This window comes from Akebia trifoliata, chromosome 5 (assembly GCF_017979445.1).
Source record: "Akebia trifoliata isolate Shusen 1 chromosome 5, ASM1797944v1, whole genome shotgun sequence".
Taxonomy (NCBI): domain Eukaryota; kingdom Viridiplantae; phylum Streptophyta; class Magnoliopsida; order Ranunculales; family Lardizabalaceae; genus Akebia; species Akebia trifoliata.
The window spans coordinates 240397-264451 of record NC_141379.1 but is presented as its reverse complement, the minus strand read 5'-3'; the positions used below and the strand labels follow the sequence as shown (position 1 = coordinate 264451).

The 24055-nt window shown below is 36.1% G+C and overlaps 2 protein-coding genes across 2 annotated transcripts; one reads left to right on the top strand and one right to left on the bottom strand.

The window, feature by feature from the left end:
- The first annotated feature begins 1422 nt into the window (after positions 1-1422).
- Positions 1423-7037, top strand: LOC147400731 (calnexin homolog). Its single transcript, XM_086441721.1, has 7 exons — positions 1423-1576; positions 1812-1910; positions 2008-2077; positions 4981-6110; positions 6253-6324; positions 6413-6529; positions 6631-7037. The coding sequence occupies exons 2-7, from the start codon at positions 1830-1832 to the stop codon at positions 6790-6792; spliced, it is 1632 nt and encodes a 543-aa protein (XP_086297847.1). The 5' UTR covers positions 1423-1576; positions 1812-1829; the 3' UTR covers positions 6793-7037.
- A 3090-nt stretch (positions 7038-10127) lies between these two features.
- On the bottom strand, positions 10128-23811 carry LOC147400730 (ribonuclease TUDOR 1-like). The gene is made up of 17 exons (XM_086441720.1): positions 23601-23811; positions 22644-22808; positions 17589-17663; positions 17374-17487; positions 17150-17254; positions 16610-16816; positions 16304-16507; positions 16113-16220; positions 14212-14382; positions 13932-14129; positions 13504-13866; positions 13168-13398; positions 12903-13091; positions 12753-12830; positions 12467-12661; positions 11087-11464; positions 10128-10600 (listed from the first exon to the last, which is right to left on the bottom strand). Exons 2-17 carry the CDS (start codon positions 22791-22793, stop codon positions 10412-10414), a joined length of 2955 nt encoding a protein of 984 aa, XP_086297846.1. The 5' UTR covers positions 22794-22808; positions 23601-23811; the 3' UTR covers positions 10128-10411.
- Positions 23812-24055: the final 244 nt, after the last annotated feature.

Genomic DNA, 24055 nt, shown 5'->3' with positions numbered 1-24055 from the left:
GTAATTAAATCTGAATTAAAAACACCAAGTTCATCAATAATTATTGTCAAACTCAAAATATTAATATCAAAGTGATGAATTCAATAATAAAAAACGGTGAACTCAACACTAAGTGGTGAGCTAAAAAATAATATTGTTGAACAAGACAAAAAAAATTGTGATGAACTTGACATCGTAAATGTGATCCATTTTTTCCCCCCTCATTTTTTCGATTTCGGTACTAGGTAAATCTTCTTGAAATATTCAAAATGCATGTATCATAGTTGTGAAATAGAAATCCAAAGTAAAGATTACAAAGTAATCATAATTTTTTTGTTATTTAGAATCTCAACTTTCTTTTTCATTTTTTATTATAAACCATCAAAATAAATAAGTAAAAATATATCTAAATATTCAAAATTAAGAGAATATCGTTCTCCATTTGTAATTTGTAATAAAAGAATCGTCGAAAATGATAGTAACCGTCGTTGAAAACCTAATTATATGAAGAAGAAGAGAAAAATGATAAATTGAGAATTTCAAAAATATTACAACATGAACTATTAAGAAATCACCCAAAACTTAAGGACTATTTAAAAAGAAATCCCTCTATCAAGGTCCTTTAAATAATTTTCCCTAATAGTAAAGAAGATAAAATAGGCATAGTGATAAAATTCTCTGAAATTTTTTAAAAAATTTGTAAAATTCTCCAAATTAGGAGTCAGTTGATTAATTCGATAAATTGACAAATCAATTGATGATTCCTCAATTAATTATGGAATATGGAAACATTTTTATCCTTTAGTTTTAAAATTTTAGTTTTTTCAACATTCAAACATTAAAGAAGTTAGGAATTAGAGAGAAAGATTAATGTGATAGGTTTTGGTAAGAAATTTGATAAAATATTTTGTATAATTTTTGAAATTTTATCAATTTTGTAATGAAACTTTTCCAAATTGAACCTTCACCAAATAATTACCAATCCAAACAAATGAAAAGACACTCATATCTTCACTCATAATTCTATTATGATAATGTAAACATAAAATTTAACAATATGAATAAATCTTAAGAAGAGTATGGGATGTACTTTCTTAGATTAATGATAGAGTGACCTCATTAGGAGACACATGGAGGTATTTTGATGGGGTGGTGCATGTATGTTTATGAATCCATTTTATTTGTATCTCAAAAAAAATACATCTATGGGCATTCGTGCACCACCACGCCAAGATAGTGACTCATTTTACTCAAGATTGTTAGTTAATATGTGAGTTTCCTTTCCTTCCTATATAAGTGTACTACGGGTCATGACCCATGGTCAACTTAGAATTAATCAAAAATGGTTATAGAGGGAGCCATGGAATATCGAGGCAGAAATTGAATCGAAAATCCCACGTGGCGGCCTACAATTGGTCATTGCACGTGGCGAGAGATGTTATTGGTCTAAACAGCTCGACGTCGCCTTTTAAACCCCGCAAATCTGCCCTACTTTCATTAGTTCCCCTCTCCAATCTGAAAAAAACCCTAGAACCCACATAGACGATATTAAACCATTGTCTCTGAATTATAGTGCAATTCCAGCATCGATTGCAAGGTAAGATCTCGTTCGCCTTTTTTATTTTTATAGTTTTTTGGGGGATTCGGATCTATTTTTTCACGATTTCTAGCTCTCAATCACATTTGTATTCTTCAGTTTTAGTCGAGTCAGGTCAGTTTTATAAGTTTTTCTACTCAGATCACAGATCGCGCAGATATTAGGGTTAGGGTTTAGAGGATTTGTTTTTCGGGGTTTGGATCTTCAATTGGCACGAAACGTTATTATTTTACAGGTTTATGAAATATTTCTGATGGAAGGGAAACGGAATCGTCAGCAATTAATTTTGCTTTTGATAGCTTGCCTTACTTTCCAGATCTTTGCGTCAGACTCGGTAGGAATTCTCTCTCAATCGCTTTGGTTTTTGTGGGATTTTTAGAAATTTTCTATGATTTCCTGTATCTGATTTTGAATTCGACTGTGTTTAATAGCTTTTTTATGAGTCTTTTGACGAATCGTTCGAGGGACGATGGATCGTGTCTGAGAAAGATGACTATGGAGGTTCGATTTCAGATCTATTCTCCTCTTTATTTATTTATTTATTTATTTATGAGATCTAGTTTATAATCGTTTGCAGTTTATTTTCCCTGCTATATCAGTGAAATTTTATACTTGGTTGAGTGTTGTTCTTTCATTATTAGTTGGCCTTGTGTTATGGAGACCACTGAATATAACCATGTTGCATGGTAATGGGTGTTAATGTCAGAATCATCCGGCTAGATTTGTCAAATTCAAAAAATTAGGATTTGGGGCACGCGGAAGAGGGTGTTTAATTTATTTTTTTAATTAATGCAATTGATTGATGGCTAGGATCATCTGTTCACACATGATTTTCAGCGCAAAATATTCAAATCAATATGAATATTGCCTCATGATGGGGAGATGTGTACGTATGGAACATATGTTTTCAACTAGATGTGACGTACATAAAATATGATTGTAGCAAGACTAGCCATGTATCTCCTTTGATTTATACTGGAGTTTTTCTTTGAAACGAGTGCTAAATTTCATGAAATTCATGGCATTTGTCCAGGGTACCACTCGATATAATCATGTCGTAGGGACGTGTTTGGCTTTCCAACTTGCAGATTCCTGTAGTTGTGTTGGCACGTTGGAAAACCTTAAGTGCCATGCTTTTGCTACTTAGTTTGCAATAGAATTGAATATTGAAACACATTTGTGTAGCAGACTCTGTATAATTGGATGAGACATTGTGATGATTTTTTTGTGTGTACATTTTAATTTTCAATGATAGGCCTTATTATTTCTCCAATGGGAAAATCAAATAAACAAAAGAGAAAAATCTGATAATCAAGTAAAAAAAAGACTTGTCTTTGCAATTAGAGTGTGTGTGTGTGTGTGTGCCACATGGCCCTAAGGAGAAATAGGCTTTCGTCAGTTTGGTTGTGCAAATGCCACATGTTTAGTAAGCTATGATTCCATACATGGAAATCATGCATGTGACGATGCGTGGACTAATATGGGATGGTGAATTTCCTCACTTAAGGAGGGATTTATTTACTTCCCAAATATGTTTGCTCATGTCTTTTTATTAGCTTCCGGGGTCTGATCCAGGGATCTACTAAGAAATCAATATGTTATTAAATCCTACAACCTCCTCCTGGGAGGTAAATTGAGTGATCATTCCTCTATGTATATGTTTCTGTTAAGGGTATGGAGGAACAATATTCCTTCAACAATCCTTATGTGCTTCCTTTATTTGTAGGATAAGAAAAATGTAGTTAGGTGGAAGATTATCTGTAAGCCCAAGAAGAATGGGGGTTTGGGGATTAGGGGTCTTAGACTTGCTAATAGAGCTCTGTTAGGGAAATGGCTTTGGAGGTTTGGGGAGGAGAAGGATAGACTTTGGAGGAGGATCATCACGGCCAAATATGGGGAAGAGAGACTGGGTTGGTATAGCAGTGAAGCCAAAGGCACGTATGGGTGTAGTGTATGGAAGGGGATTCTAAAAGTAAGAGAGGAGTTTGAGAAATGAATCAGATTCAAGGCAGGAAAGGGGGACAAAATTAGATTCTGGGAAGATAGTTGGGGTGGCACATCGCCTCTAGCGACTCAATTTCCGTCTTTGTACGCTTGTTCTCGGAAAAAAAATGGAACTATACAACAGTGTTTGATTAGCAATGATTCCAGCTCTACTTGGGATTTGGGGTTTAGGAGAAACTTTAATGATTGGGAGCTAACTGAGGTGACATCTTTCCTTGAGCTCTTGAATTCGCGACTTCTCGATGTGAGTAATCAGGACAGGTGGGAATGGACGAGGACGAAGGACTTGAGATTCTCTGTTAGATCTTTTCATAATTGGCTAAACACTCATACAGAACGATCTTCCTTGGGAACCAGTATTTGGTCCAATTCAATTCCTTCTAAAATTTCCTTTTTTGTGTGGTTGGCTTGTCTTGGTAAAATTCTAACATTAGATAACTTGATTATTCGGGGATGGATTACGCCTAATTGTTGCCCGCTTTGTTTGAAGGATGGAGAGTCTGTTGACCATATTTTAATCCATTGTTCATTTTCTCATAATATTTGGTCATTTTTTCTTGGGTTATTTCGTATTCAATGCGTCTTTCCTTGTAAGTTCTCCTCGTTGGTAGAAGGGTGGGCCAATAATGATTTCTCTCCCAGAAAAAGATTCCTTTGGGCTATTCTTCCCTCGGCTATTGCTTGGGGGGTGTGGACCGAGAGGAATAATAGGGTTTTCAATGGCAAGATGAGGAGTGAGCACGGCAGCTTCTTGGAGATCTTGGGTTTGTTGTACTTATGGTCCAAGCAGAACATACAATTCAAGGGGACTACTTTTGATGATTTTGTCTTTAGATGGAGTTCTTTATGTAATTTTTGATGTTTTTGCTTTCTTTTTGTAGCTCTTTGCGAGGCTCTCTCGGCCTCTTGTATTCTGTTTTCTGTTTTCTATCCTTTTTCAATTTATTATACTTTTCAAAAAAAAAAAAAAAATGTCATATTAAGAGAAAAGGAGCAGAGTACAAAGAAAACCTCATGTCAAAGAAATCTTCATTAGAAAACCAAAACACATAAAACGAAGCTAATTACAAACCAAGCAAGCCCATTTAGAAGCAAAGTATTCAAAACAGTTTACACTGAACTCCAACAAGAAAGACCTCCAACCAACTAAAAGTGCCATGATCTTCAAAACAAAGGTTGCAAGATCCTCCTTATGTGCTTGTGTTATTGTTAATAAAATCTGATGATGTGCTTCCAGGCTTTGTTCTGCAATTGCTTCAAATTTCTACATTTATGTTTATCTCTTACAGATTGTCACATGGGGCTTATCCCATGGCCGTAACATTTTATCTCTTGCCTTATCCAAATTGGTTTGCTAGTCATTTTTTTAATAGCACTTATATATTTATTTTTGGTCTCAGGTGTATGGAAGCACTCAAAAAGTGAGGGGCATGATGATTATGGACTCCTTGTGAGTGAGAAGGCAAAGAAGTATGCAATCGTGAAAGAGCTTGATGAGCCTGTGAGTCTTAAGGATGGAACCATCGTACTACAATTTGAGGTTCGATTCCAGAATGGGCTTGAGTGTGGTGGTGCATACCTTAAATACCTCCGACCTCAGGAGGCTGGATGGAAACCAAAGGAATTCAACAACGAATCTCCATACTCTATCATGTTTGGACCCGACAAATGTGGGTCCACCAACAAGGTGCACTTCATTCTCAAGCACAAGAACCCCAAGAGTGGGGAGTACGTTGAACACCATCTCAAGTACCCTCCCTCTGTTCCCTCTGACAAATTATCCCATGTGTACACTGCCATACTAAAACCCAATAATGATTTACTGATTCTAATTGACGGGGAGGAGAAGAAGAAGGTAAATTTCCTATCGGGCGAAGATTTTGAACCAGCACTCATTCCTGCCGAAACAATTCCCGACCCAGATGATAAGAAGCCCGAGGACTGGGATGAGAGGGCTAAGATTTCAGACCCAGATGCAGTAAAGCCAGATGACTGGGATGAGGATGCACCCTTGGAAATTGAAGATGAGGAAGCTGTGAAGCCTGAAGGATGGTTGGATGATGAGCCCGAGGAGGTTGATGATCCTGAAGCAGCAAAGCCAGAAGATTGGGATGATGATGAAGATGGTGAATGGGAGGCACCAAAGATTGATAACCCAAAGTGTGAGACCGCACCTGGCTGTGGTGTGTGGAAACGGCCGATGAAAAGTAATCCTGCTTACAAAGGAAAATGGCATGCCCCACAGATTGACAACCCGAACTTCAAGGGCATTTGGAAGCCGCAACAGATCCCAAACCCTAACTACTTTGAGCTTGAAAAACCTGATTTTGAGCCTGTAGCCGCCATTGGCATTGAGATTTGGACAATGCAGGATGGTATCTTGTTTGATGACATCTTGATAGCCACCGATGAGAAAGTTGCTGAGTCATACAGGGTGTCGAAGTGGAAGCCAAAATTTGAGGTAGAAAAAGAAAAGCAGAAGGCTGAGGAAGAAGCTGCTGGTGTTTCGGATGGACTCTCAGGCTACCAGGTGGCTTTTCTTGCTTTCAATTTTCTGGTTCCCCTGCCCCTCTTTTTTTTTTTTTTTCCCCAGTTTTTTACTTCTCTTGTCCTCATTTTTATTGGTTTGGCTTTTCATCATCATTCTCACCCAAAACAATTCTTGTATGCAGAAGAAGGTATTTGACGTCTTATACAAGGTTGCAGATGTTCCTTTCTTGGATGCTTACAAGCCCAGGATCATTGTAAGTTATAAAACAAAATTGTGGTTTAGAGCTCTGCTTGTTAGGTTGGAGGTGAGTTATAATCAATGTGGGGTTGTATGTTTTGCAGGATGTTATCGAGAAGGGAGAGAAGCAGCCTAACCTTACAATAGGCATCCTAGTCTCTGTTGTTTTGGTTATCTTGACTATCTTCTTTAGGATTTTCTTTGGTGGGAAGAAATCACCTGTAAGATTTCATCAACGCCTTGCCCCATTTGTTTCAAGTTCCTATGTGTAGCAATTGTTTTATATATATAAAAAAAAAATATACGTGCTTATTATGTGCAGGCAAATGTCATCACCAATAATGAGACAAACACTGGAGCTGCTGCAGAGGCGACTACCACCACCACGGATAACCAAGAAAGCAGCAGCAACATAGAAAAGGAAGAAGAATATGAAAAAGATGATGCTGCGGCTCCACGCAGGAGGACCAGAAGGGAAAATTGAAAAAAAGATATCATCAGAGAGGTTTTTTGCTGGAAATTTTTGATTTTGAATGGTAGTGATTAGTGTAGCCTGAATTCTCCTGCTGAAGTCGTCAAGTCCCCTACCCCAGAACTTTGGAGAGCACTTATTTCAAATATTTAGGTGTGTGTATTATGAGATTCATTTACCTGGTTGTGGTTAAATTTCTGATAGGAATTTTTTATTTGGTTTGAAATGAAAACAACCTTGTTTTGTTAACTATAAAAGCGCAGAGTCTTATTCTTCCTCCTATTCTTTACGTAATTTTATGGAAGTGCGCCACTCAAAAAAAACTTATACGCTTAAATGTAGCACTGATTTTCTAGATGCTAAATTCCAATTTGCAAATGGTTGGATCAAGGGAGTGACATCTCAAAATTTTGAGAGAACCCTTCTCATTACAAGACACATGGTGTTGCGCAGCCAATGCCACGTGTAATCCAATGGAGAGGATTCCCTCAAAATTTTCAAAGTGTTTTCGGTCTGCGTGGGTATGGAAGTGGGAGTGGTAAAAGGCTGTTGAACCAAATGGGGGGTGGGGGGGGGGGGGGTTGGCATTTGTAAGAAGGGATGGACAAGCTATACAATTTGATTGGATTGGAAGGAGAGAAGGGTTTGGCTGCACTTTTAGAAACGGGTTGGCCCAGAACTTACCCCTCCCATGTTATATTTTTTGGACTCCTATTAGTCAATTCTTGGTCAAGGGGATGAACCAACAAATTTTTGTTTTTTAAGGAGTGATAAAAGTTACTCTACTGGTCAGGAAATATTATAGTTTGACTGGATCATAGATACGGATAAAGGTTTCTGTGGGCAAACCCACCTTACCTAATTCTGACACGTGCACATGTCACAGATTTATTTTAGCTGTTTCAAATCTTTGGCAATGATCTTGGTGAAGACCGTGGAGCATTTGCCCATGCGGACAGGCGCAAGAGTGCCAAATACAAAAAGTATATTGCATGAAGCTAGTACTTATTTACAATTCTAATTTGTTGGTTGGTTCACCAATTTCAAGAAGGTCCTCAACTCCCAATTTTAAGAGAGTTATAAATTCCCACTTATGTAGGTGGCATTTTACAATTTCATACAAAAATCTTTAATTCCAAATATTGAGTTGACTCACCTAAATCATCTAATATATAAATCATTCAACTCACTTTACATTATTTATAATATAGATTTTTATTTAAATAATTATAATTTTTTAATAAGATAAGGTGAATAGAATAGGGCATAAAATGCTTCGGATTTTATTTGAAATTCGATTAATCTGAATCCGTATTTAGTGGGTTTGGACCCCTTGGAGTAGATCCAAATAAAAATATGGGTTCGATTTGGGTTGATGTCCCTTAATCCAAGTCAGGTCTGAGTTATATACGGATACATTCCTATATTGCTTTGAAAATAATTTTTTTACGTTTTAAAATATCTTTTATCTACTACTTTAATATAACATGAAATTTTAGAAGATAAATAAATTATAATAGTAAAATTGAATAATATAACAAAAAAAGAGGTTGAACAATCCAAAATTATTCAATTTGAATCAAGTAACTCTGTTAGGTGGATTCAAATCCGGATTTAGTGTAATCAATACGGTTATGATATGATTTTATCTAATAAGATTCGAGTTTGATTCAGATCCGAATAAAAAATCAGATACAGATATAGATATTCTTAGATCCGACACGAACCAAATCCATTTTAAGCCCGACATTAGAATATTTTTCATCAAAAAATCATATTTATTTTAACTAATAAATATTTAAATTATCAAAAATTAATTATTTTATCAAAATATATGAAACCCAATTAACTTGGTCAGATTTTATTGACTATGACAATATTTTCCAAGTAATAAAGGAATCATATCGGATCTCAGTCAAATGCAAATAATTCATCGACAAAATTCTTACACGAAACCAAACACTGAAGTTTATTTAAGGAATTGAATGAATACTAATCAACTCCCACTCCAACTAACAACCGCTTCCAAACACACCCTAATCTCATTTCATAGTTTCGTTGCATTTCCTCCCTTCCAAATACTTGAGAACTAATGCCAATTTTGACTAACTTCAGTCAAATAACTCATAATTTGTAGTATTATTAAATACCAATAAATATTAGCAAAAATGATTACTATATTTATCAACAATTGAATTTTTAGCTGATTTGACAATTTTAAAACATTTTAACTATTACCGTCATCTAGTTATAATAAGCACTAACATTTTATTAAGGCATCTAGTTGTAACAAGGTTCGTTTACGAGAACAGCTTTCCAATATTTGAAGGATCTGATCATTTTGGTAATGATGCAGCTCAGGAAAACATAATATTTTTCTTAAAATGAAATTTCGACTATTATAAAAAAATTCTTTAGATTGCTACAATGTAAGGTGACACTGATTTTTAAGCTGAGCAGGAGCAGAAACAATCGAGTTGACCCATTCATTACAAAGATATGGGCACATGCGGTTTTACAACTTGGCATCTCGTCTCAGCCAATCACAAAATCTTATTTTCATATAAACGAACAAATATTTAACAATTTAAAAAGAATTATTTTATAACAAAGAACATTCAAGCAAGTTGACTCTGGCCAAGTTTTATGTAATGGGATTTAAATCATTTACATGAACAAAAAGGACATGACCAACATGGTGGTTGACGTCCCAACACAGTTTAAGGCTGCTTACATGGGACAATCTAAGATGCTGGCATAACATTTGGATTGACTAACAACTCCTCAATTCCTCGAGCACTCATATGCTCTCCTGAGATACATTTAGAAGCTTGTATGAAGTTGAGAGGATTCAGAGACAGACCTAAGTAATTCCTCCCCCCATTTATAGGGGAACTGGGGAAATTACGAAAACTTACTAAGATCATTGATCCAAGGGCAATTATAACTATACCAAACCTTTTTTCCTATTTATTATAAGGATGCATGAATATGCACTATGGTATAAAAATAAAAACCATATGGAGCGACATTAAGTAACTTTCCTGACCTTGCCAGATCTCTTTAGCTAGCTTTGAACCTGGTGAATGGGAGACACCAAACCCTTGAAAATTCTGACCAAGACACTTGACTCCAACATCCACTATGCAATCCTTAAAAGATGTGAAAATTCTTTCGAGCTACATAGGATTGTCAATTATATATCCTCTTAACATATCGGAATGATATTTTATAGCAATATTATGAATCAGAAGATTGCCAGCTTCTTAAGAAATAAAGGGAACTCAGATATCAAAGAATGAGCATAATAGAGAGCACAACACAAACACCTATTTTAAATCTACTAATAGATGAAAATTTTTCTCCACTGCTTCTGCAGAAGAAGATATTTAGATTTGATAGTACCTTATTGTGATAAAAAAAAATTGTTCTCTGCCTCAAGTTCTAAATAACTTTAAAAAAAAAAAAAAAAAAAAAAAAAAAGATAAAAAAGGGAAGAAAAAAAAAATGTTTAAAATAGAAAACAAAGATAGCTCTCCCAAGTTTTAAAACCTGAATCCTCTGTTTAGTTTCCTAACAGCATATCACCAGTATAACTTAGCTCACCTCACTTCATGTTAATGAAGTATATTTACCGGGCCCCACCGGCCCTCCTGACAGGTGGAGCGGAGTCCTCATCATCCGACTGGATGTCTCCATATTGCCACATCTTCAGCCTCTCACGCTTTGCTTTGGCCTGGAATTCTTCCAATTTATCAAGGGCGGCCTGTCTATCTTTGGTGTCCCACCTCTTCCTCCTCTCTAACCTGGCCAGTCCTTCCTGAAGATATTGGAAGAAAAAAAAAAAAAAAAAAACACCTTAGAGAAGTGGAATCTGAAAAACAGAATTAAGTCCGCCAGATAAAAGAAGGATTAGTATTGATTCATTCATGCCTGAAATCAAACAGTGTACAAGGAATCAAAGTCTCAAACGCAACATGACTAAAGACTGAGATTATCCTTGGCTGTGTTGATATAACTCATCCAACTAAAACATTGACTCCACCAAGTTTTAGTTGGCAAGAGAGAATGAATATCAGACTCTGCAGGGTTAAATTTCGAGAGCTGAAATTGCATGAAGCAGAGGCAACATGTTTCGGTACATCCTCACTTATTCTCTATGACAATCAGATTTCTTATTCAATCTTGATAATGAAGTTAATCACTATAGTTTACAGTATACTACATCTATATAAGTAGAAGTAAACATCAAGAAGATTTGTATTTAACTAAAAGGGAGATTGAGAAAAAGGAGAATTGCTCATACCTCTAGCATGGCAGAATTGATACTGGAATCAGCATCCTCATAAATCAGAGATACATTTAGGACCGTCCCAGTTCCTTGTCCTTTCACTTTTCCTCCCGAGGTATCCCTTTCCTCAACCACGGCCTTGAGCTTTTTGGAAGTATTAAGTATGCACTCACTCAGATACTCTGCTGCTTCTTCACCAAAATCCTCATCCAAGCTCGGGACCTTTATGTATGCAAGGCTGCACAGCTGAGCAAGGCCAGGAGATGAGGATACAGAAGGATCAAGAGGCCGCAACTGACTGTAAGGAACAATTTCTTGGTTCCCATAGTCAATGTAGAAGACTTCAAACATGTCTTTTTGCGATTCAACAGCTCCACGTGGTGCGTTGACAATCTGTATGCATAAAAAAATAAATGTTAAGACATGATAATGAATAGTGATAGAGGTGATAATCACAGTTCATAAGCAACTGAAAAGTCTCATCAGATAACCAAAACAGTTCCTAAGTAACTGAGAAGTCTAGTCAAATAATAATAAATAAATAAAATAAAGAAGTGAAGAAAAGTCTCCACAAACTTGTCAAAATATTCTCTCCCAGAGGATAAAAAAGACACTTGATTGATAGGCCACATTTATTTTATTATAATATTTACCACTGTTTGATAAAGTCACGATGATTGCATCAGGTTTTACTAAATTAAACCATAAAAGACAATGAATTACATGTAAGGTAAAAAATATCATATTTTTCTGACTCGGAGTCTCTGATTAAATAACCTAAGAAAACGTAATGCCATATGGTCTACACTAACTCTACAGAAATTGGACTTCATGAATATTATTTAGTTAGCAGCAGAACAGTGCTCACCAACCACCTAGAGAGAAGTTCAGAAAATCTGCCATATGAAGACAATAAGAATACCCATAGAATGAAAAAACTTGGGTAATTTAATATGGTTGGTCAACCATCACGTCTGGTCAACGGACTGTCTAAACAGAGCATCTGATTGACAAGATGAATAGGCTTAAAAAGGTGAGCATGTTTGTGGACTACCTCGTACATTTACATTTCAGTTCAGAGTCCGTGATCCACCCAACATTTCTATATATTTTTTATAGACAAACCAAAATTCTATTAAGAAAAGAAAACAGTGGTTAAGGGACCAACAAAACAGCATACAACCACAAACAGAATCCCTCCAGACAGCAAGTACTCAAAAAGCAGCCCTTTGAACTCCTTGAACCAAGATATTCAAATGCGGCAATTTGGAACATAGGGCATGCCTCCCAATTTCATGTAGAGAGCTAATGGACTCTTATTGAAAAGGAAAAAAACATCAACAATGACAATGGATTTTGGAGATCAATCAGGAATTTTTAGTTGTTAATATTTACCATAGCTCTGTTCCAGGAATTATCTGCACTGAACTGAGCAAGGACAGTATCACCCTTCTTGGGATTAAAAGCACCGATTACAGGAGCTTCTTGGAGGTTCAGTGAAGCCAGCTGCTGCTGGATAGAGGCCACCTTTTGATCCCCAACCGTTTGGAAGTAGAACTTACCACCACCCAAAACTTCAGTAACCACAACCTGAAAGCAAGATCACCAAAACATAAATAAAATTATGAGTTGATCAAACACATGCAAACAAGTGTCTTCCAGAGCTGTTTTCACCAAGCACCTCAAGCGTTTCCTTCTTTTTACTTTCAGCAGCTGGACCATTGTCAACTTCTTGCCCTTCAACATAGTCCTCCCATATCTGTGATAGAGCATCAAGTTATAAGTTGCAGGCGGACTTTAATATTAATCAAATACTGATAGTGTTACATACTTTCAATCTCTGCTGCTTTGCAGATTGCTCAGCCTGCGCAAGAAGGTGAGCATCTGGGATCCTATCAGTGCCAAAGGCGGTTTGAAACTTTGCTAGCCCAGCTTGTAGAAGTGTAACAGCCACGTTGGTCTTTGACTCCCATAAAGACCCCAAGAATGTCCCTGTCCTATCTACAGTTTCTACTTCTATCTGTGCAATAAAAACAGATAATTAACGGAAACAAAATAAAATTTAACAAAATAGAAGAAAAAGGTAAAAACCATACCTCGACATCCCTCTGCAGTATCTTCCTTCTCATTAAAGCAATTGCTTCATCTGAATAAGGTTCATCACGACCAGGGCATCTAACTCCAGAGAAGGAGAATGCAATGCTGCAGGTCTCCTTGGGTACTAGTAATTTAAACCGATGACCACTGAGGACATATTCTACAATAGCAGGTAATCTCCTACTCCTTTGCAGAAATGGTAAGAAATCTTTCGCTTTCTTGGCCGATGCCTGAGAGGGGGGGGGGGGGGATATGGTATCACAGCTAGTGAATATAACCAGACTATTTTAATAGTAAAAGAAAAAGGACTTGATAAAAATTAATCCATTTCTAACCGTTAGCAGGTCTGTTATGTGCATCACAGGAGGTTCCTTGGCAGAATGGACTCCTTTCTTCCCAGTGATGGCTCGTGATTCAGCAGCCAAGAGGGCATCATAATAGTTTGATCTTTCCTCAAAATCTCGATGTCTGACAACAGTGCCAAAGCCACGGGCAACAACCAACTCGGAAACATTTACCCCTGTTGGTTGACTGCCTGCAGAATGTGGAGCTGGGGTTGTGTCATCACCCTCAGCCTTGGACGGAGACACTAGAAAGACTGATCCAAAATCCATGACCCTAGAATCTGCTGAGCCAGCTATTTGCATGGCTCCATCAGCCATGCCGACCTTTCTAGAATATTCCATCGAAACATTCACCTGAAAATGCGTGATTGGAATTAAAATAGAGATAACTCCACATTTAAAAGAGCCAGTGCTCATACCTGACGACCAATAAGACGTGTCCGCAGGAACTCCCTTGCTTCACGGGCATAAGGAGCAGGTTTTTCATCTCTACGAGGATTGCCCAACTTGGGAGACCTGATACTTGAAAGATTGACTCGCCGTTCTGCTAACGGACTACCATATGGGACAGAGTCGTCAGCAACAATGATGCAGTCTCCACTTACAATCTCCACCACCTGGAGAAACCCAAAGATGGGGGATAAGAGGATTTAATGGAAAGCACACTTAACAAAAGTATAGTTTGGAGCAATTACTTACCTTTCCTGTGAAATTCTGGTCATGAATTGCCTTTGAATTTGTGGGTGGTGGAACATAGTTAGCCCAGATCCTTAGCCGGTCCTTCTTGGCTTTAAGTTCAGCATTTTTTAGTTGCCGCTTGGCATCATCTTCCATCATATTTGCACTCCACTCAACATATTTAGCCAAACCCTGCAAAGATAGTGTGCAAGAGGTATTATTCAGAAAGGTACCTTGGATATTCGTGGGTATACACAGTCAACATTACGAATCAAGTAACAAGAGGAAAGCATAGGAACGGAAAAAAAAAAAAAAAAAAAGAAAAAAAAGAAAAGGAAAATCTAGCAGGGCATTTAGAAAAAAACACATAATTTAGAATATACATAAAGACTATTATGGATAAGGATAAACATAAACTACTCAAAATTAGGACCATGAATGGGAAAATACACAAAAATAGGAGTAAAATACACTGAAAAATAAACAGGAAGAGTAGTAAAATACTAATAACTTGGCAGAAAGCTTTGTCTAACAAGTTGCTTTTTTGGAGATGAACGTGCGCATTTTCTTTTTGTAAAATGTAAGCTTGAAAAAAAAAAAAAAATACCAGGAACTCCGCACATTATAACAATTGTGAAAAGAACAATATAACCTTCAAGGTACTGAATTTTGAGGTCGAGGTATGTTTCGAATTTTAGGAAATAATCTAACCAATGAGCAAATATTATGGAAACAATGAAAATATTGAGAAACCTCACAAAATGATATAACGTATCAAATACAATCGTAGGCCAATAACTATAATAAATATAAATAACCATACAAACAGAGGACATGAATGTCCATGGCATTTTATTACATGATAGCTCAGGGTTTGACAACCAAAAATAGCTATAATTACACAAGACAATAACCAAGATTTAACAGCCATACACAGCGTTAGTTATAAATGAAAATAAAGAAAAAATGCTAATGCTCTGTAACTGCGTGGAGCCATGTTTCCCTATAACTTCTCACTTGAGGACCAGCCATTAGCACCAAAAAACACCTCATTTCTTACACTCTCATTATGTTCTCCACTTTAGCATTTTAGGAGCCTCTATTGTAATCTCACTTCATTTAGATATGTTGCGCATTGGACAGACCATTGGCAACCATCTTTATCTATTTCTTTGGTTTTTAAATGAAAAAACAATGATACTCTTAACTAATTGCAATAAAAATAACTTATATGTTACTCCATATATATGTAGGAATCCATTTTTCAAAGAAACAATCAGGTTTCAATACATTCTACTAGGTAGAGAAGTTCAATCTCCCCAAATTTCAATAAGTGATATAATATCTAGTGAATAAAGTAAAATGTATACTGCAATTTTAAAAATTAGACAAAGTATATTGTTCATCAAAATTCCACAAAATGAATAGCAATTTTGATGGAAATTCTGCAGAAATGAAATGTAGATGCCTTTCAATGTCAGTACATACAGAAAGCGAAATATTTCAAAAATAAAAAATAAAAAGCAAATAGGATTAATGATAATTAATACCAAAATAAAGATAAAAATTACCAATAATATATGCCAAAGCATTAACATAATATTCTGTTTCTACAAGTTTCTTAAGCGGTTGATCTGAAATCTGTACTACAAAAGACACCATACTATATATTCGAAACTATAGTCAACACAAGACAGGGTTGAATGGTGAAATAGGATTAATGATGACAATGATGGATCTACAACGCAAGTTTCCACAAGTCGATACCAAACTTGATGAATACAGACAATAACATAAAGAAGGGAACAAGTAGCCATGGAAATTATTCTTTGAAAATAATTTGGAAATTAGTGGGTTGTCGCATGCCTGAACTGCATTATTTGTAAAAATAAAAATAAACGTATTATAAATTGAAAACATACGTTTTCTACAAGCTCAAGTGCAAGGTCCTTTGCTGAATCACCATCCGGATAGTACAATGAACCAATTAGATTGCTGAACTTGTCAACACCTTCAAGGACAATCCGGACCTGCAAGTTCCACCATGTAGCTGAAGATTATATGCATAATATGACATACAAAACACATAATCTGGAAATAGAAACCCACTCACCTCTCTATTTAAAACACGGGTCTCTGTGAAGTGCTTAGCTTCCCTTCCAAATAGATCAGCAGAAGATGCCGTGGAGGCTGCAAATCTCTGTGCAGATGTTAAAGGAGCACGAGGTTCAGCAGATGCCTCTTCATTTGGTTCATCAGTGGTTATTTCAGGTTCAACAACAGTTTCTACCGAAGCCCTTCTACCCATGGATGGAGCCTAATTCAAACATATGAGAATTGTGTAAACATGAATTACACAAGCTGACATGAGAATGGACAAATGTAGTATAAGGACAACTGATCATATGGTGATTCTTACCTGGACTCCTGCGACATTAACTTGAACAAACTGAAAGTCTGGAAGCAAGTAGACTCGAACAGCACTTCCATCACGAACCTGCTCAACAATACCCTGCATGGGCCTGCCTTTGTTTGACGCTAAGAGACCCATTGCATCAAAATTACTAGGATCTCCAATAGCAGAGGGAGGTAAGTCCCTAATGGATGCCTCAGAAGCACCAGGTTCCTGCATTGAGGAGTAAAACAAATATGTATAAGTATGCAATGTTATACAAGTGATAGGCTAGGCTCCTTCTCTCAATTCTTATTGTGAAGGCTCGGTACCCTGACCTCCCTTTTAAAAGCTAGATGCATACCAATTAGGGGTATAATGTCCGAAGCAACCAGAAGGAAGATGGAAAGGTCAGGTAGCACCAACTTTTCAGTTCAAAAAATACAAGAATATAGTGAAAAATGTCCTCGGAACCCCTCCTTTTATCAAGGGCACCACTTAAGGCAAGATGAGACACTACTAGTTTGTTTCTATTGCTTAAAAAAAAAACGGAGGATGAAGACTAGCCTTGCTCCAACGGCCTAAACCTTGCTGCTTAGCTTGCTCTTCAAGACGCAGCAATTCTGCTAAATACGGGCTTCCTTCTCCTTTCTGTTGGCCTTGCTCTCTAACCTGTATGAAACAAATTCATTTAACCCAATAAATCTAAGATTCCAGATCTAGTATTTCCAGGAAGGCAATCCAAAATTTACAGTTAGTAATAAAACCAAAAGAGGGGAGGGGGGAAGGACCTTTGCCCAGCCTTCAGACACAACCAGCAACGCGAGATTCTTATCACCAAGGAAAACAGAACCAAATTCCCTCCCTATCGATGGTACATTATAATCCACTCTGAATGTAACCTCCTATAACAACCAAAACAAATAATCAGAATTTGATGCAATATGCTCTTTTTGGAAAAGACTAGTATCGTCCAATGAAGTCTGAGAAGCTTCAACAGAAGCACCTTTCCAATGCATAACTTCCTCAGATACTCTCTGCTATCCCATGCAAATGGCTCATCAACGCCACCTCTTCGAGCCTACAACACGAACAAATATTCAAACAAACAAACAGTCAGCATCAGAATCAATCATAAGAGAAAGTGAATGATACAATTAACCATAGTACACTAAAAGTAAATGATTAAGTGTCGTTAATGCCTAAAGGTTACTCAAGTGCAACTTCATATTCATGCAGTGAAAAGGCTGTCAATGTGGAAAACCACGACCCTAGACAACATCCCCATGAACACATCATCTGACTTATCATAACTTAAGAAACCATAGCTAAAATGCATAATGCGTAACAGAAAACCACTTTATACCTTTCATGTTACTTGGAGAGGGTTTAAAAAAAAATTCAGAAAACTGTATATACTCAATTGTGAAGGTTGAATAAGGCCTTTTCTTCACATGGCATGAGGAATCAAAGAGCGAAGGTTGATGATGGGAGATTATGATTGGTGAGATGGCTATGACTTCTGCCTGAACCAATTATATGAAAGTTTGGTCATTGTGGCACCAAGTGTGTGTGTGTGGGGGGGGGGGGGGGGGGGGGGGGGTTGATAAGAGAGAGGGAATAGGGCAGAGAGAGAGGAGGGGAGGTAGCCCAATAGTCTTGGGGTATACCCTCATTGTAGACAATGGCCTGGCATTTGCATAGAGGAGAAATGAATGGCTGAGAACAAAACTTGGGTACATTGTTGCCCATCAATTTACATAGCCACCTATTAGGATTTGTCAGCAAACCATCATTCCATGTAAGGATTGCAAGTATATGTTTGAAAATAGTCGTTCAGATGTGAAAATTCAATTGGAACGTCAAGGGTAGGAAGAGCATTGATACGACACTTCTTCAGATAATTGACACCATTCAATGTGCAATGGTTTCACAACTACAGTAACTCCAGGTTTCGGACAAGCCCAGTGTTCTCACTAACTATTTTTTTTTAATTGGCTTGGACTACAGTTTCAGACTTGAAATTCACAACCTCAGTGTTCTAAATGCCATAGAACAATAATGAAGTAAAAGAGTTCTCAAGTTTCTTCAAGTGAAAAACGGCAAGAACCACTATTATCATTTTTTGTAAAAGGCCTCTTTGAAAAAGTAGCGAGACTTTTCTTGAAAGATGAATAAGGGCACGATTGTAATTATAGTCACAAAATGGCAAAAAAATAATGAAAAGACAGCTACTCTAAAAGGGTGTCATTTAAGGGGAAAAGGAAATTTCAAATTCTAAAAGATGTATTGAATCAGACTTCAATCTCACCATTTGATTTTGACCATTGAGAAAACATTTATGATTGTGGTAATTATTATATCCAATCCAATCTTAACTGTTTCATCTTGATCATTGGGATAAATGACAGTGATAATTTAAACCCTCCAATATTTAATCATCAAGAATCAATTGCTATGATCGCATCAAAAGCATTGGATTGCAATTTCATACAATTGGACACAATGATTAGGTCAATGGTAAAAGATCATCTCTTCAGATGATCAAGATTTGATCGAGATCATATCTTGATATAATCATAGCCTTATACTAAACTATTTCTATCATGGCATTTTAAATTTCAAGATGATCAATAGTCGTAGTATTAAATTTCAACATATTTTCACAAAATAAGACCAAAATATTTTCATTTTTCATAAGATCCGAACAAAATTAAACCGAAAATTTCTTTTCATAAATATTTTGGTGGAAATCACTATTTATTTCGCAAAATATTTTCATGAATGGTGAACTTCAACTTAAATAATCAGTTTTTATGTATAAAAATACAAGACTATAGTGAAAATATTTTAATCAATAGTTGATTGTGACCCAAATTTTCTTTATTGAAAAATTTATTAATAAAATGTTGCTAAATTTTATAAAAATAACAAAATGCATATTTTCTTGTAGAAATGACATGTAGATCACATATAATAATGATAATAATAATAATAATCTATATAATAAAACACAGTAGTGGACCCTTTTGCTTTGTTTCGAGATTTATACCCCATAAACATTGTATCTCAAGGATGGTTGTCCCTCCTCCTTTGTCTACTCTCTTCTTCCCCTTCCCAAGAATACCTCGAACTTCATTGTCTTTTCTCTTCTACCCTTTTCCAAAGATACCCCTATAACTTTCTATAAACCCCAAGAAGGATGTTTGTACCCTAGGCACAGACAAACTCTAGTCTATATAATAATACATGATGGTTGTCCCCTCCCTTTGTCTCAATCTTTATTCTCCCACCATAAAAAGAGATTGGGATTTTATCACTCCATGAACATCGAGGGTAACTATTAATTTTATTGCATTTTCTCTTTTTCTCCGTTCAAGAATACCTCTCCAAATTTATTGCCTTTCCTTTTCTATTCCTCCTTCCAAGAATACCCTTTAATTTTATATATTGCATTTATTCTTCTCCCCATTTTCCAATAATACCCCTCCTACTTGATTGTTTTTCCTCTTCTAACCCTTAGCACCACAAAAGGATGCCCGTGCTGAAAGGCATGGGCAAACTCTAGTAATAATAATGATTTGTGAATACATGAATTGGAATTAGTTAAATACCTATACAACCTATTTTTTATAAATTCCAAACATATTAGTGTGTTCATATAAGCACGCAAATAAAATCGTCTACGTTCTAACTAGTTGGATATGTTAACAATTTATTCATTCATGTTTAAAATATATATATAGAACTAAATAGTTTGTTCATTAACTATATGTTTTACATGTTAAGGTTTATGTAGTTTGTGTGACAATAATATTCTCATTTCCATGTAGACTATTGTTAGTTTTCATTCTCGGGCTCCCAGATGTGTAGTGGAACATGGTTGTTCTTCATTTTCACACTATATTCATATAGTTTATTATATTTTTATGACTCTCTAAGAATATCGTTTGTCTCCACCGAGGTGATCATTGTAGGCCTTGACTAAAGTCATATCTATTTAACAAATTAGAGTAAAAAGAAATTGGAACTTCCAAAAATGTTTAAGCAAGCATTGGAAGCAACATCAAAGCTAATAGTCAAATTCTCAATTGATAACTCAACTTCAAGCGTTGGTCTAAGATAAGGACCTTTTCTTTATGAAGCTCATTCAATGGTCGTCACATTTAAAAGAATAAGCATGTTTTCTACCTAAATCAAGAAAGGAAAAGGCTACAGAGGAGACCAAACCAAGAAAAGTCTTCTTCAAAAGATAGATATGGGCTCATTTTCTTCTTCTACTACAAGTCTCATGGTGCTTCCCATCCTCAATTTTATCTTTGTTTCAAAGCTAGCACTTAAAAGGAAATCCCCCACAAGAAGTGAATACTTTGGTCTCTTACCCCATTCACCATATGTTGGGTTATTTGGATGGAGCAAAAAAAATAGGACTTGTTCAAGGGAATGAGCACGCGTTGAAAGAGATCATTTTGACCATAATATGGCTAATTTTCCAACGGAGCAAAATCTTAAGGGGATCTTCTTCGAGAATTTCAGAATTAAATGGAACGTTATTTGTTCAGACTGAGCAGAATGTGGTTTTTTCTTTTCTTCTTTGTTGTTATTTTGGTTCATGTGGTTTTCTCGTAAGGTGGCTATCTTGGCCACCCACCAGTGCTTTCCAGAAGAACTAGATAAAGTATAAGGAGAACAGAAAAGAAAGAGATGTCTTCTTATTTGGATCCTTCTATAAGCTCGTCTCGAGGCAATGCTTCAATCAAGAGAAAAACCAAGAGTCTCGATCGAAACATTCCTTGACAATCCAAAACTAGAATGTTTTGCCAACCATTCTAATGGAAAGAAACTTAAGAACATTCTCATAAGTCAATATTAATGTTTGTTCTATCATTTCCATTTTATTTTTTATAAAAAAAAATTCCAAAAACTTCCACAAGATTTCCATCATTTCTATGAAAATTATATGAATTTCCATACTAAACAAAATATTTCCATTTTCAGGTTGACTGAAATAAATGCGAAAATCAGAATTCAATACATTGGTTATGATCACATCATTAATCACACTGCTATCAAGAGTCATAACTCATATGCCCTCATACAAAAATGAATTTAACAACTTCATGGAAAATGCTTTTAGCAAGTATTGAACCAACTACCTACTTTTACTAAAGAAGAGTCACAAACAATCTCCCTAGGATAACTTAACAAATATGAATTTATGAATACAACAAATATATATATATATATTTTAAATAATAACAAATCAATCCTTTTGTATGGCTTTGATCTCTGATGGCACATATTATTTTAAGTAATCAGCAAAGGCATCTTCCGCTATCATAACACTATTATAGTGTTTGATGAGAAAACGCCTTGCATGGTAGACCTCTCCTTGACCTCCAAACCTTTTCCTCACTGTCTTACCCCATTGCATGACTAACTCCCTAGGCGCTAAGAGCCTAATGCCATTGCATGAAGAATTGTGATGCCCTGATACCTAAGTTCAACAATCAAAGCAAGCCTTGTGTTCCAGAGATAAAACACGTGGTGTCTTGAGATCGGGCCATGTGAAATTTATACGAGGCTTTGTGGCCAATATTATTGGTCATGAATGGCAGTCCCTGCCAGATGACATCCCCATAAAGGCACCATCCATTACCAAGCTTCCTCTCTACAGTCATCCAAATCATGTTAAAGACCTATAACCTATTAATCAAACATTCAATTTACAAACACCTTAAAAAGGTAAAAAGTGATAAGTGAAAGATTGCTTGAACAAATTAAGATTGATTAAAGGAACATTGGGGTAAGATTACAGAAATAAAGTTTGAGATGAAATGTAGAATATTGGGATGGAAAGGAACTTCAAAATGACTTATGGGCCTAAAAAGAAAAACATGTCAAAATTCAACGGAACACAATGGATACACTTTTTGAACCTTTTACAAGTTTGAAACTAGTCTAGCAAAGCTTAATAAGGATAATTGGAATAAGTACGAAACTAGAATCATTAAACATTATCGAGGGAAGTTGAAATTAGCTCTACTAAGCTAAAACCTACCAGTCTAGGAGCAATAAGAGATGACAATGTGATCGTCTTCTCGGGTGGGATCTCTGCCCTTGTGCTCCCCATTATGACCAAGCAATCCCCTGAAAGAACAGCTTTCACTCTTCCTCTCAACCATCCTGAAGCTGCAGTCGTTGATGCCATCTCAACAGCTAAAATCTGCACAGATACACATCCACATTAAGAATCACCCCCCACCCCCCAAAACCAAAAAAAAAAAAAAAACAGAACATCTTAGTGAAGATTCCATCCTTTTTTGTAATCCTCGCTTCTTTTTCTTTTGTTTATACATCAACTGATTAGAGAAAACCACCAACAAAGATCGAATTTTTGTAAACTAAATGTCGTGTTCAACTAATTAAAAATAAAAATATACAACCAAAATATAACATTGATGAATATCAATCCGCTAAAAAGACCGAATTTTTCAGTAACTAGATACCAGTAGTCAACAATTTGAAACATAGCAGAAAAAACACACATGCAAACTAGAAAAGGAAAAAAGAAAAACTTGCGATCAACGAGAAGAACATCATAAAGCTTATTTTGTAGATCTATGAAACAGGGGCAGCTATAAAAATCAAAACTTTTCAAAAAAAAAAAAAACACATGCGATCACCATTACAATTCTACAACTCTCCGTATCACATCAACACGGTGGATCATTCATTCCAGCGAAAATAAGAAATTCAGACGATCTGTAAAATCAATCTAGTTTATCATAACGAAAGAAACAGTGAAAGAGAAGAATATATAAAACAGAGCGATATCTGGTACAGATCAAAAAGTGGAGAAGATTCACAAATAAAAAGGATCTATAGTACAGAATCACCCCAGAATCGAATAAAAAACACGAAAAGTAGAGATTTTTTTCATGGATTAAAATAGATCTGAACTTGTTTTGTTTACAGAGATAGAGATCAAACTATCAGAGATCTGAGAATAACTCACGAAGATCAATTCGAACAGAAATCTAAAGAAACCGCGTGGCTTCTTTGAGATCAAGCGGAGAAAATCGAATCGATCGAAGCTCGATCTATTCTAGATCTCCAATGTGAAGAGCATGAGATTTGTATTGAACTGGGACTCGAAGAGTTGTTAGTGAAAGCCGCCGATAAGCACAGACTCGAAAACAAGTTAAAACTGAAAAAACAAAGGTAGAAACAATACGGTGGAGAAATACTGAAATAGCCTCTTTTTACGGAAATTTTACTTAAAATTACTTTTCTAACCTCGAACAATACGGTTGGGATAAGGAAAACAGATTTTCTAGAGATCTGTGAGGTTGGACTCTATAAGACTGTTCTCACATCCCATCCGTTGCTTTATGTAGAGTCTCAAATGTTTGGTATTCATACCTGCGTGATTTAAGCACTTTTTTATGAGGGGCAAAAGTTGCGTTTTTC

Excerpts from the sequence above, each read along its gene's own strand:
- LOC147400731 (XM_086441721.1), top strand. The coding sequence starts at position 1,830 with ATGGAAGGGAAACGGAATCGTCAGCAATTAATTTTGCTTTTGATAGCT. Across the intron at positions 6,111-6,252 it reads ATGGACTCTCAGGCTACCAG|AAGAAGGTATTTGACGTCTT; the intron begins GTGGCTTTTCTT and ends TCTTGTATGCAG. Across the intron at positions 6,530-6,630 it reads TTGGTGGGAAGAAATCACCT|GCAAATGTCATCACCAATAA; the intron begins GTAAGATTTCAT and ends TATTATGTGCAG.
- LOC147400730 (XM_086441720.1), bottom strand. The coding sequence starts at position 22,793 with ATGGCATCAACGACTGCAGCTTCAGGATGGTTGAGAGGAAGAGTGAAA. Across the intron at positions 16,817-17,149 it reads GTTTAGGCCGTTGGAGCAAG|GAACCTGGTGCTTCTGAGGC; the intron begins GCTAGTCTTCAT and ends TCCTCAATGCAG. Across the intron at positions 13,867-13,931 it reads CACGTCTTATTGGTCGTCAG|GTGAATGTTTCGATGGAATA; the intron begins GTATGAGCACTG and ends ACGCATTTTCAG.